Here is a 13,843-nt window from a genome sequence, read left to right as displayed (position 1 = left end):
ATTCTATGTTTACTGTTTTTTAAGGAACTCTGCTTTTTTGTAGTTTGCAGATTTTCCAGGCAGCAGGTATTGCTTTGATAAGAGATGGGGGGGCGGAAAGCCCTACTTTGTGTCCTCAGACTAGCCCCCAGTGTCGAGCGAGTGGTCGGGGTGTGAAGTAGCAGAGAGTGTTTCGCAGGAGCCGGGAAGTGCTGGGAGGGCTTAGGGCCTGGGCTTCAGACCAGGATTAAATCCCACCCCTGCCACTCACTGTGCTGTGTGACCTTGGGCACGTTACTCAGCCCTTCGGAGTTTTGGTTTCCACTTCTGTGAAATAAGGATAATAATACCTACCCTTGCTGGTTTAAATGAGGATTGAGATCCTGCCATGTAAAATGCTTAGCCCCGTTAGTAACATAGAGTAAGTGCTCCCTAAAAGGGCAGCTGCTGTTACTGCTGGGAGAGCAACAGGACATAGCTGGCAAGTGTGAGTTTGAGGCCTGGCTCTATCTTCCCAGTGAAGTGGGCTTCAAGTCATTTCCCTCTTTCTTTAAGGAAAAGAGATCATTTCCCCTGTTCCAGAGGTGCTGGGTACATCTAAAGTGTTGTTTTCCCTCCGCGTAAGCAAATATTTACTGAGGATCTACTATGCAGAAGAAAGTCCCTCAAAACAGCCAGGAGCCAGAGGACCAGCCTATTTCACAATTGCAGGGACTGAGACGAGAGAAGAGCTGTCTAGGCCAGAACACAGGCCTCTGCCCTGTCGTGCCGGCTTCTTCCCCTCCACCACACCTCTTCCCGGAGTTCAAAGTGGCCCATGTACAATCTTTCGTACCCCTGCCTGTCTCCTGTTCCTGGTTTCCTCCCATTCTTGCTGAGAGGCAGGTAACAGGAGTTTCTTCAGGCAGGGATCTTGCAACGTGATCCCAGAGAAATGCAGGGTTAGATCTGTTTACACCATGCTTGGGGGGTTCTGCTTGAATGAGGCTGTATTAGTTGCCCAGGCCGCCAGATCCAAGTGCTGCAAACTGGGTGCTGTTCAAAGCAGAAATCGATTGTCTCATGGGCTAGAATTCCAGGATCAAGATGTCAGTAAGGTGGTTCCTTCTGAGGGCTGTGAGGGGAAATCCGTTCTGTGCCTCTCCCCAGCTTCTGGTGGTTCGCTGGCCATCTGTGCTGTCCCTTGGCTTGTTAACACATTGCCCGGATCTCTGCCTCCATCTTCACATGTTTTCCCTGTGTGTGTGTGTCCACATTTCCCCTTTTTATAAGGATGCCAGTCATACCAGATTACGGCCCACCGTAGTGACCTCATTTTAACTTGACTACATCTGCAAAGACCCTGTTTCCAAATAAAGTCACATTCTGAGGGACTGCGGGTTAGGACTTCAACACATACATTTAGGATTCAGTCCATAACAGGCCAAGTGCAGGAGTCTGCCATTTCACTGCTTGCTCTTCATAGCAAGTGGTGGGATGATTGTATTTGAACTTCTTGATGGGAACAACTAAAGGAGTTGTGGGTAGAGGTGAACATTGGACAAAGCCAGATTGCTGAGAAGGGGGTTGTTCACTTTTTGAGAACCCTCTTGCCTGCCCCAATCCCTAGAATACTCTGGGTTCTAGTCAACAAAAACATCTCAGCTGGCTTTCCTCATCTTCAACCAATCTGTCATAAATCAGCTGCTGAACTCATTTATTAATCTTGCCAGACCGTATGTCCGTAGTACCTGGGATGTGCACGCGTCACCCTAAATCATGTCCCATAGCAGAATATGCGTTCTGCATCAGAAGAGCCCCAGGCCCAGACGCAGACTTCTATAGCCTTTCTTCTGAATCGTGGCAGTTTGCAGTAACAGTACTTTGTCTCTCTGTCTCTCTCAACACTTAGCTCACAGTTCCGTGGTTGTCAGTCTCCCCCCAGCCAGTCTTGGAGCATCTTGGGAGTGGCTGCTGAAGGCTATTTGCCCGTCGCCCAGCACCCAGTACCCAGCATCACAAGGAAGATTGTGTTTCTGGGGTAAATGAAAGCAGGATTGTGGAAACCCTTACTGCCTAATTGAGAGCCAGCTTTCTGGCCTAGAAGGCCAGCTGGTGCTTTCTTAGTTCTTGTTGCTAAAATCCAGGAGCTCTGGGCAAAGCAGAGCAAGGTACACCTGGAGCTTCAAGAGTAAGTCATGCCAAAGGACCTTGCTCAATTGCTCCCCAAGTGCATTGCATGGCATTCTTTAACTTGCTGATCATCCGGAACTCACCTCTCAGTGCCTGCCTTGGCTCTGGTATCTCCCACATGTGTGTACTGGGGAGTGGGGAGGTACTTCTGGAACCTCTCTTGACTCCACTGCCTTCCTTGCCAGTTATGGCCTCATTTCTCCTCTTCATAGCAAAACTGAGTTATTTTCACATCTTGTACCTACATCTTTACCCTCACTTCATTCTGTAATTTACCCTGTTATGGACTGAATTGTGCCCCCCCCCAAATTCATATGCTGAAGCCCTAATCCTCGATGTGAACTTTTTTTGGATATAGAGCCTTTGAAAAGGTAATGAAGAGTGGCACCTGGCTGGCTCAGTTGGTAGAGCATGTGACTTTTAATCTCAGGGTCATGAGTTCAAGCCTCATGTTGGGTGTGGCGCCTACTCCAAAAAAAAAAAAAAAAAAGGAAAAAGGAGAAAAAAGAGGTCATAAAGATTAAATGAGGTCATTGCAAGGTCAAGCCCTACCAGTATACCCATTAGGTGGAGCCCTAGTCCTCTAGGTCTGGTGTCCTTAGAAGAAAAGGAAGACAGGGGAAGTCACTGCGCAAACACAGAGGAAAGGCCACGTGAGCACACAGCAAGAAGACAGTAGTCTGGAAGCCGGGAAGAGAGCTCTCGGCAGGAACCAACCATGATGGCGCCTTGATCTTGGACTTCCAGCCCCCAGAACTGTGAGAAAATAAACGTCTACTGTGGAAGCCCCAGTCTGTGGACTTCTGTTATGGCGTGAGTAAGACTCACTCCAGTCTCTGTTCCTTCTTCGCTAGGGTCTCCCGGCCCTCTGCCCAGACTTGATCTGGCATTGCGTGGGTGCTGTGGGGCTCCGTCCTGGGCCTCCTCCTTTTCTCACTGTGGTCTTACCAGGTCCTCTGACTTCAAATACTTTCTATACACTGACAGCTCCCAAATCTTTGTCTTCTGACCTGACTCCCTGCTGAGCCCAAATTGCCTACCCGATTTCTTCATTTGGACATTGAATGCCAGTACTCTTCAACTTTTTTAACATAGCATACCAAGTAAATGCTAATATTCATACAGCACATTATGGTAAATAGATGAGGTGTGCAGTTTACAGATGAAGACAGCCAGCCCCGGCCAGCGTGGGCGTGGGGGGAGTGGCCCAGTGGTTCTGGGGGACCTGGACCCTACCAGTTGCCCCAGGGCCTGAGAGGATCAAGCCTGCAGGCATGCCTGTAAGCCGTTCACAGTGCACAAATGCGCTGGGGCACCTTGGTGGGGAATAAGCATCTTCAAACATAATATGTCCCAAGTGAATCTTTGTCCCCATCCATTCCCCATCTCCTGACAGTGCTCCCACTCGCTCCGTTGTTCAGGTTCTAAACCTGACTCCCCTTTCCTCTACCCTGTGTCCAGCCCAAGCAAATGCTATTGGCTCCACCTTCAGAACACATCCAAGTATGCTCCTCCCCACTTTGCCAGCCTAGTCCAAACCTGTACCAGCTTTCACCAATACTGTTCTTTTTAAAATTTTATTTATTTTTAAAAGAGAGAGAGAGCACACAAGTGGGGGGGCGAGGTGTGCAGAGGGAGAGAGAGAATCTTTTTTTTTATTATTATTATTATTATGTTAGTCACCGTACATCCCCGGTTTCCAATGTAAAGTTCGATGATTCATTAGTTGCGTATAACACCCAGTGCACCATGCAATACATGCCCTCCTTACTACCCATCACAGTTCTATCCCATTCCCCCACCCCCCTCCCCTCTGAGGCCCTCAGTTTGTTTCTCATAGTCCATAGTCTCTCATGCTTCATTCCCCCTTCTGATTAATCCCCCTTTCTTTATCCCTTTCTTCCCCTACCGATCTTCCTAGTTCTTATGTTCCATAGATGAGAGAAATCATATGATAATGACTTATTTCACTTAGCATTATCTCCTCCAGTGCCATCCATGTTGCAGCAAATGTTGAGAATTCGTTCTTTCTGATAGCTGAGTAATATTCCATTGTATATATGGACCAAAACTTCTTAATCAGTCATCTGTTGAAGGGCATCTCGGCTCCTTCCACGATTTAGCAATTGTGGACAATGCTGCTATGAACATTGGGGTGCATATGGCCCTTCTCTTCACTACGTCTGTATCTTTGGGGTAAATATCCAGTAGTGCAATGGCTGGGTTATCAATGGCTGGGTTATAGGGTAGCTCAATTTTTGACTTTTTAAGGGACCTCCACACTCTTTTCCAGAGTGGCTGTACCAACTTGCATTCCCACCAGCAATGTAGGAGGGCACATCCTCTCCAGCAATTGTTGTTTCTTGCCTTGTCAATTTTTGCCATGCTAACTGGCATAAGGTGGTATCTTAGTGTGGTTTTGATTTGAATTTCCATGATGGCTAATGATTTTGAACATTTTTTCATGACTGTTAGCCATTTGTATGTCTTCATTGGAAAAGTGTCTGTTCATATCTTCTGCCCATTTTTTGATTTATGTTTATTTGTTTCTCGTGTATTGAGTTTGAGAAGTTCTTTGTAGATCTTGGATACCAGTCCTTTATCTGTGGTGTCCTTTGCAAATATATTCTCCCATTCCGTGGGCTGTCTCTTAGTTTTTTTGACTGTTTCCTTGGCTGTGCAGAAGCTCTTTATCCTGATAAAGTCCCATAAGTTCATTTTATCTTTTATTTCTCTTGCCTTTGGAGATGTGTCGTGAAAAAGGTTGCTCTGGCCGATGTCATAGAAGTTGTTGCCTATGTTCTCCTCTAGAATTTTGATGGATTCCTGTCTCACATTGAGGTCTTTCATCCATTTGGAGTTTGCAGAGCCCAACCCGGGACTTGATTTCACAACCCTGAGATCATGAGCTGAGCCAAAATCAAGAGTCAGATGCTTAACCGACTGAGCCACACAGGTGCCCCTCACCTAGTCTGTCCTAAGAGCCTCCCAGTTCTCCTTTCTAGTTTGTCTTTTCTCCTCACACCTGCAAGTGACCTTACTGGACTGTAAGTCAGAGCACATAACCCTGTGCTCAGTCCTCCAGTGGCATCACATGTCATTCAGGATAAACAGCGAAGTCCTTCTCATGGCCTGAACAGCCTGTGTGGTCTGGTGCCCAGCTCTGAGCTCCTCTCCTCCCGGGGATGGTGGAAGAACAAGGTAGAAGGAGCACATCCCCTTTGTATGACAGGGCCACCAGTCAGCCAGGACTTTTCCATCAGAAGAAAAGTTCTACCCGTTTCAACCATTGTTCCTTTGATCTCTGAGCACCGCCAAACCCACGTCCTAACTGTCCCTGAGGAAGTGATGTCTACACCAGCTCTGCGGGCTGAGTAGGAGTTCGCACTAGAAGCTCTGAGCAGGGCAAGCCTGAGGGATGCAGAGAAGTCTGGGGCGGCTGGAGTGGACCGGGGAGAGCGGAGACATGGGGCTGGAACGCGCTGGGCTTTCGCAGCTTGTATCGGGGAGATTGAATCTGATCTTAACAGCAATGGAAAGCTTCTTGTTTATAGATTTATTTCTCCTGTTCTCATTTCTGCTTGCCCTTTTCTCTTTGGGGTAACAGGAGGGAAGTGTGGTGTCACGGAACCAGCACAGGACTGAGGGTCAAGGGATCTGTTACTGGCTTTATTGCGCACGTTGTCATCTTCTTTTCTCCCCTGTTAAGTGGGAATAACCTATGCCCTACCGAGTCATAGGGTCGCTGAGTGACTCAAAGGACATAACAATGACAGCTAACACAGTTCCTGAGCGCTTACTATACACCAGAGACTGATCTAATGCTTTACTTGCATTAATCTCCAAGGTTTGTCCTGTTTCAATAGGTAAGGAAACAGACCTATAGAGGACAAAACTCCTCCAAAGTCCCAGGACCGGTCAGTGGCAGAGCTGGGTGGGATCCCCACTCAGGCAGTGGGGCTCTGAAGAGTGTGCTCGTGATCCCCCACTGCGCTGCCTCTCGTATACTTTGCACACCCCAGTGTTTGGGAAGACAGAGGCATGAAGATAAAAAGTACCACTCTGGTACAAAGGACTTAGTTTAATAATGCAAATACTTGAAAGCAAAACCGATCTACCCACTGCAAATAGAGAAAATGTTTCTTCTGGGTTCTACTCTGTGGTTGTCTTAGGCAATAAAATTGATGGCTTCCGGATAATAACTGTTAAGAGATTCCATGAGATGTGCTGCTGGACTTGACAAATAAAAATCAGATATCTGCCCTATTTCTTCTCTGCCATTGCTCAAAGCACCTCGGATGCAAAATTAAGAGGAACCATTGCTGGTGATTCTTTGCCCTGCCAGAGTCCCATGTCATCAAGTTCAGTGAGAAAGAAATCACCTGATAAGTGCACAAAGATAGTCTTGCTCACACATTACTAATTTTCCTAGTAATTGAAGATTTAAAGTTGATAATGTTTTTGAGAACTGATTCCCCCCAAGTGACAGGAACCATTCACCATACTATTAGCACATTCAGGGCAGAGCAGAATCCAAGGGCTCAGAGAAAGGCCTGCAGGTGATGGGGGTGGGGGGTGGGAGGGGAAGTCCCAACAGGTTCTGCAGAGCCAAAGGGTTTGCAGCAAAGGCCCAGGGACTAGGTGAGAGACACTGCCCTTAGCAGAGGAAATACTCCCAGGGGAGGACTGGCTCATGGCACAGCCAAGGGACATGTGTTTCTAAAGGCACAGATGTGGATGGCATCAGGCCGCTGCCCTCTGAGTGAGGAATGACTTCTGTGCCTAGAATCCCCGACTTCCGTCCAAATGGCTTTCTCCAATCACAGGGGTTTAGACAGTGGCATTACTGCAGCTTCTCACAGACCAAGGAAAGGTCCAGAATATTGCCATCCACATCCCAGCCAGCAGGGAGGCAGGGGGGAAAGAGTAGGGGCATGGCACTTCCCTCGCAGGGCGGGACCCACAAACATCACTCCCACTTCCATCCTGTGGGCCAGAAGCTAGTCCCCTGGCCACATCCAGGAGTATGCTTTTATTTTGGGCAACAGTATGCCCTGTTACTAGCAAGGGATTCCATTTCTGTGAGTGAGAAAGGAAGGGTGGGCATTTGGGGGCACCTGGCAACCTCTGCCACACTCCCAGTCCAGGTAAGACTTGCCAGTTATGCTTCCAGAGCATCCTGACTTGTTTTAATAGCACTTATCACACCGACTCTGTTATCATTTTTACTTATTTGTAGAGTGTCTATTTTACCCTCCCATAAATATGAGGCAGGAATCATATCACATCCCCAGTGCCTAGGATGTAGTAACTGTCTAGAAATACTTGTTAACTCACTGACAGGATTACACTGAACAAACCCAAAATTTAGGTGGGATTCAAAGAAGAAAGACATTTGCACCTAGGCCCAACTGTCAGGCTGTGGACAGATGGTTTCACCCTGAATTACACCACTGTGTCCTGTTAACTCTGTCTTCAGTATGAATCCCCGATTCAGCCCCTTCCTAACGGCTCCACTGCCTGCTCTACTGGGTGGCCAACCTCATCCATCGCTGCCAGCCCTGCTTACACCTGTCATGGATTCCTATTTCTCATGGTGTCCAAGTCCACCTGTCCTTCCCACTGGAGCCATGGGTATCCTTCTGTCCTGGGAACGCACCCAGACCCTTCCTGACATTTGAACATTTCTCCTCGCTGCTGTTGTCATTCAGATCTCAACTAAGATGCCACCTTCTCAGAGAGATGGCCCTGGACTGGCAACCAGCTATCAGCATCCACTAGTTATCTCTCCCACATCACCTCCTGGCACTTGGTAGGACTTGAACTTGTACCCCGCCCCCAACACATAATGCAGACCTAATCTCTCCGAGGCAGATTCCAGGTGTCACTGCCTGAGAACAGTATAGAAACACTTGGGAGAGATTAGCTTCTGGGATTTGAAAGCACCACTAACGTATCTTTTGAAATCTTGGGGATACGCGTCCCAGAGCCTCAAGCCATGGTGGGGACTGGTGGGGCTGAGGTCTGCAGCCCAGGACTGACTGCTTCCAACGGCATCGTGCTTCCACCTGTTAATCTTGACAATCGTTGCTTGTTTTGTGGGCCTGGAAACATGTATGTGTTAACAGAAAATGCTAAGTTTTACCTGCCACTCAGTGCCATACAGATTCCTGGAGCCCCAGAAGGGGCTGTCAGGATCAGCCAGGCTTCAATCAGAGAAACAGCCGGTGGGGGGTATGGATTAGGACCTGCTGCAAGGCACTGCCTCGTGCCACTGTGGGGGCTGCCGGGCAAGTCTGAGACCCTGAGTGCAAGCTGAGTGCCCACCACCGAGAAGGGTAGGCTGGCCCGGGCAGTAAAGGAAGCTGTGTCCACAGCTGGAATTTCTTCCTCAGAACCTCGGCTCTGCTCTGAAAGCCACTGACCAGAAGAGGCCCACCCAGATTATCTGGATAATCTCCCTGGTGAAAAGCCACCCAATAATAGACTTTATCCTCTCTCCAAAACGCTTTCACAGCATCACCTACATTAGCATTTCTGAATAAATGGGGACTCGAGCCTCACCAGGTTGACACCTGCACGTGCCCATCTCGGAAAGGCTCCTAATTTCTGCATGAGACACATTCCAAGTAACTTCAGGAAACGATAGGAACAATACTGCCCATGTCCCCAAATCCCCTGTCTCTCTAGCTCACAGCTCGACAGCAGCAGTAATTAGAACTTGATTTCATGATGATTATTTGTTCACCCAGGGTTGGTTGCTTAGATACAAAGCAATTCATTTTGAGCCAAATTTTCCTAAGACGTCCCATAGATACTATAATGTTCCAGAAACCTATTCAGTAATAACTCACAAGTAATGGCTCCCAGAGTTAACACATTTCTGCTCCAAACAATACATGCCTTTTGACTATTATCACCCACTGTATAATATTTAGTAAGTAACTAGCTGGTGGGCCTAATGCTACTTACAGGATAGTAATCCATGTTTCAGGCAGAGTTTATCCTACAGGTCTATAGCAACATTTATTTTGAAGCTTTTGGGGTGGTAATATTAAATTCCTCCCCCCTTGATACAAAAGAATTTAATGTTTATTGTAAAAAAAAAAAAAAGAAATGTGAATAATACAGAAGGAGGTAAAGAAGAAAATAATCACCCTAACCTGCCACCCAGAAATAATTAGTGATATTCTGATGCATATTCTTTCATATATATGCATTTATTATGTTTACAAAATCATACTATTCGTGCATCCTACTTTTTTGACTTCACATTTTGTGATTAAATCCATGTAATTATGTTATTAATATTTTAATGATTTCATATTACTGTTCTCTCACTGTTGGACATTTACTTTGTTTCCCACTATAAATACCAGGATACAATCTTGCAATTAGAAGAGGAGTAAGTCTCGGAGACCTAATACACAACATAGTGATTATAGTCAACAGTACTCTAGTACAAACTTCCAAGTTCCTAGGAAAGTTGATCTTAATGGTTCTCACCGCAAAAAAGAAATAATTGTGAGGAGGCATGGTAGAGGTCAGCTAAGCTGCTGCTGTAGTAATCATACTGCAGTGTATAAGTATCAGATGAACAGCTGAATAGCTGACACTTACACAGTGCTGTCTGTCAAATATATCTCGATTAAAAAAAAAATACCAAGATCCAGGGTGAACATTTTTATGTTAGTTTTTGCATACATTCCCTCAGGAGTATTAGTATTTATTCTTAGAAGTAAAATTATAGGAAGAAAAAGCATGAAGTATACGACGCTTTTGAAACATACCAACAAATTCTTTTCCAGGTCGTTAGAAAACTTTTGAGAGATCTCATATTTGACACCATTTATAAAACATCATTTGAGCAGTAGAAGGGTCAATATAATTATTTCCTACAGAGCTTGTGAGCCACTTAGTACATATATCTTGAGATGGAAGTAGTTCTTTATTTCCTTAAAATAATTTGTCTACTTGTTAACGATACAACCCCAAATTTGTATCACTCCTCTTTAGAAGCCTTAAATGTGTGGCCAGGAGACTGGCTTTCCCTAATGGCTTTCATCTGCCTTTCCAAGTGATATCAAGTGCCACCATGCTGTCCCTTGGCCTTATCAGTGACAGGGTCTTCAGAAGGAACAAGCCCATTAACGCTAAGTCATTGTGGGCGAGGGATAGGTCGGTCACCTCAGCGAGCAGTTGATTACCTTCTTCCCATGCTCCTGTCCCATCCGACATTGCTTAGGAAGAGTCCTTGAGATCTAATTAAGATCCATCCGTTTCGTTTCCCTGCTCTGTCACAGGGCCCTGTAAGGACTACCAGGCGATAATGAAGGTTCTTTTACTGAAAGACGCTAAGGAGGACGACTGTGGCCAAGATCCATACATCAGGGTAAGTGCCTGAGGCTCCTGGTCCCACCCAGCATGACACTGTCTTACTAAGGAAGCTAAGGGGGTGGGGGGGGTGGAGGGTCTGCGAACCCTCTGAGGCGTTGACACAGAGTAAAAGTTGTCACTGTGACCCTTTCCTTATTTTCCAAACAACCCTGGCCAATCCAGAACTATATTCTTGTATTTGCAGGAATTAGGATTATACGGATTTGAAGCCACTCTGATCCCTGTTTTATCATTTGAGTTTTTGTCTCTTCCCAGTTTTTCTGAGAAGGTAAGGTCTGTCAGTGTCTGAGTACCGTAATTTCTGAGTCTTTGTAGAATCCTTGCCAACCCAAGCCAGAAGGATTTCTTCACTGCTCCCTCATTTTACTACCAAACTTGAAGACAAGGGCAGCTCAGCCTCACCTGGCTCCAGTGGACGCTGCGATGAGACTGTCCCTGGGCTTCCACCAGCTTCTCCAGAAAGCCACCCTGACCTGGAGGTGGGGTCTGAGGGCCCCCCCTCCCCGGGAGAGCGGATTGCAGAGAGGGCTCTCAGCCATGTGGGCCCTTCCTGTTCATCCTCCCGTTTACCCGGCCGTCCTGACCACGCACTGCACAGTTTTTGCCGTTTTGGCGATAGGCCCCAGGTTGGGCCACAGAGCCGAGATCTCCAGCAAGTAGGAGCGTTGCTCCCCCACAGCGTCAGGTCTGCCTCCAGGTGTAACCGGGATCAATCTCGCTGGACACAATCTCAGTAAAGTCTTCCAAATGATTCAGATCAAAGTTTCAGTGCTCAGGCAGCCCTCACCAGCGTGCACCCAGTCCCAGGAGGGGAGCACCATCAGGGTGTCTCCCCTGGAGCTCCTTTCTAGACATGGGGGGAAGAGCCAGGCTGGTTTCATGGACTAGGGTGCCCAGCTCTGCTCCCGGTCCCCACGCCTCTGTTAGTGCCAGGTACCCCTCCTGCTCTTTATGGAAAGCCTGTGTTTTCCTTCGATTTGGGCCCAATATTGCATGATTCATTCAGTAATGTACCCGACAGACACTGATCCGGCATCTGTCACGCCCCTGTATGCTGGGCTGTGTGCTGGGAAACGAGGTAAGAAGGACCCAGACCAGCATGCCCTTCCAGAAGCAGCCTTGAAAGGCACCGGGGTCTCATCACTCGAGATCACTTCTTGGACCTCGTGGCCACACAGATGGTAGAGTCTCCACAGAAGCCTGTCCCGTCACTGCCAGCCAGCGTGCCCCCTGAGGGCTCTTCTGGACCCTTCGTCTAGCTCCCTATGCTGCAGGGAGTTGGGGCACAAGGCACATGCTCGAGTCCTGGCCCTGCCACTCACCATGGGCCAGTTCCTCTGCCTCTCCGAGCCCGAGTCTTCCATCTGAGATGACAGGAACCCCACCTGCTTCCCAAGGAACTTTCACAGAGAGAGGGACACAACATGTAAAAACAGCAGTGTTCGGTAGATTTTATCACTATTACTAGCTTTGAAAATCAAGGTCTCTACGTGGATATCGCCCCTGGAAGATTCCAGTGTTCTTTGAAAAGATGTATTTATTTACCCTAGAGAGAGAGAAAACACGAAGGCAGGGGGCGGGCAGAGGGACAGAGAGAGAACCTCCAAGCAGACTCCTTTCTGAGCGCAAAGCCCAACTTCAGGCTCGATCCCAGGAGCCTGGGATCATGACCTAAGCCAAAATCAAGAGCTGGTCGCTTAACCCGACTGAACCACCCAGGCGCCCCTTGAAGATGCCAGTTTTATTACAGGTGCAGGTCTAGTCTGCCCTCCTGCCTGTGCCCCAGCCAAGCCCAGACTGGGTCAGGTGGCCCGTTCTGCTCTTGCTACAACCCCCACCCTACAGTGCTCTTTCCCGGCTCTCCCCTTGACTGGGAGCTGCTTGAGGGAAATGCCACGAGTAGTGAATTCACCTGCGTATCCCAAAACGCCTGGAATAGTTCCAGGCATACAGTAAACTCCCAGTAGGTGTTGAGTGGAAGAGTGGATGGACGGATGGATAGATAAATGGATGGATGGATAAATGGACAGATGGATGGAAGGAATTAGTTTTGTGAAGCATTTGGAAATCTGGGAAATGTTGAACTTGGCCATCATGTAAAATGTCTTTGTTGCTGTTTGGTGCACAGCTGTCTCATCCTGAAGGCTATGGGGGACTCATTTTTACCAGCCCCAGAGCAGTGGAAGCCGTGGAGCTGTGTTTGGAGAAAGACAGTAAAACGGAAGGTGAGGGGCCTCTGTTGTGAATTCCACTGAACTTTCTTTACTCTGATTCTTCCCACTGGGGATACCGGATTCCAGAAGTAGATTTTTCAGGTTTGAAACATCTCAATGACTTTTAGCTCAAAAACCTGTTTATGTACCAAGTTACTTTAGTTTGTGTAACCTTTGGAGGAAGCAGAAAATGACCTTTCTCCTTATAAGCTGACTCTAAATGTCCCACAGAATGACAGGTTAGCCGGTAGCTCTCCGACGGGAGCGGGCACCTAGTGATGTCATGTCACAGGTACTGCCTAGGGAAACAGGAGACAGAGTGGCCCCCCAAGCCCCCAGACCCTGTGGGGTTCACCTGCTGGGTGGTCATCTCTCTCCTCAGAATATATTGGTGTCAATCTCTTTCCTCAAAGGGATGATGAAAAAATCCAACCACATGGGAAAAAATGGCCGGTGCCGTGCCAGGCACTTAATGACATGACCATCTCTCAGCCCCTTCTTCCTACCTGCTTCCCTCGCCATCAACACACGGGGACAGAGCCCAGGCTTCAGACTGAACAACCACCTTAGTCTTTCAATCAGATAGCTTCATAGCTAACATTTATGGGGTGCCTAATGTATACCAGAATCTGTTAAATACTTGACATTCATCATCTCATTTATTCCTGGACTGCTGGCCAGAGGCACTCGTGCTGTGGTCCTCATTACGTTGGGTGTAGAGGTTACTTAAAAAAAATAAAAATCTTTAAAAACAAGTAAATGAAATAAATAAATAAATAAAAGGAAATCTCCCACGGGAGTGTAAAGGGTAGCATAACACTTAAATGTAAGGGAGAGTTATGCTCCAAATCGGATTTTAGGAAGGAAGAACTCATGTTTCCTTATCTTCTCAAAAAGTATTGAGCACCCAGTGGCCTTATTATATATTTATGCACCCTGTTTTCTCTTTGTATTTCTTTAATCCACATTTAAAGGTGTTTGTTATTGTCCTAAGATGCTAATGTTCTCTATTAAATTGTGTTTCCTCATGAACCTGAAAGTTATGATCTTTACTTTGATTTAGTGGATACATCTGCGATTAT

General features: G+C 47.2%; 1 protein-coding gene and 1 non-coding gene across 5 annotated transcripts in view; both read left to right on the top strand.

Moving 5' to 3' along the window:
* UROS (uroporphyrinogen III synthase) overlaps positions 1–13,843 on the top strand; it is a 37,044-nt gene that overhangs the window by 2,232 nt on the left and 20,969 nt on the right. For 3 of the 4 annotated variants that reach the window (XM_034663420.1, XM_019796291.2, XM_034663421.1), the window contains exons 2-4: positions 10,455–10,543; positions 10,733–10,816; positions 12,677–12,773. In XM_034663420.1, the coding sequence (XP_034519311.1) occupies positions 10,481–10,543; positions 10,733–10,816; positions 12,677–12,773 (244 nt within the window). In that variant the 5' untranslated portion in view covers positions 10,455–10,480. Of the gene's footprint in view, positions 1–2,703; positions 2,965–10,454; positions 10,544–10,732; positions 10,817–12,676; positions 12,774–13,843 lie in introns of those variants that run through there. The other variant, XM_019796292.2, reaches the window with a different exon arrangement.
* On the top strand, positions 2,538–2,610 carry TRNAK-UUU. The gene has a single exon. It is a non-coding gene; the product is annotated as a tRNA-Lys (tRNA).

This window comes from Ailuropoda melanoleuca, chromosome 6, assembly GCF_002007445.2.
Source record: "Ailuropoda melanoleuca isolate Jingjing chromosome 6, ASM200744v2, whole genome shotgun sequence".
Lineage (NCBI taxonomy): Eukaryota > Metazoa > Chordata > Mammalia > Carnivora > Ursidae > Ailuropoda > Ailuropoda melanoleuca.
Note: the sequence above shows the minus strand (reverse complement) of the source record. Positions and strands in the feature narration are given on the sequence as shown.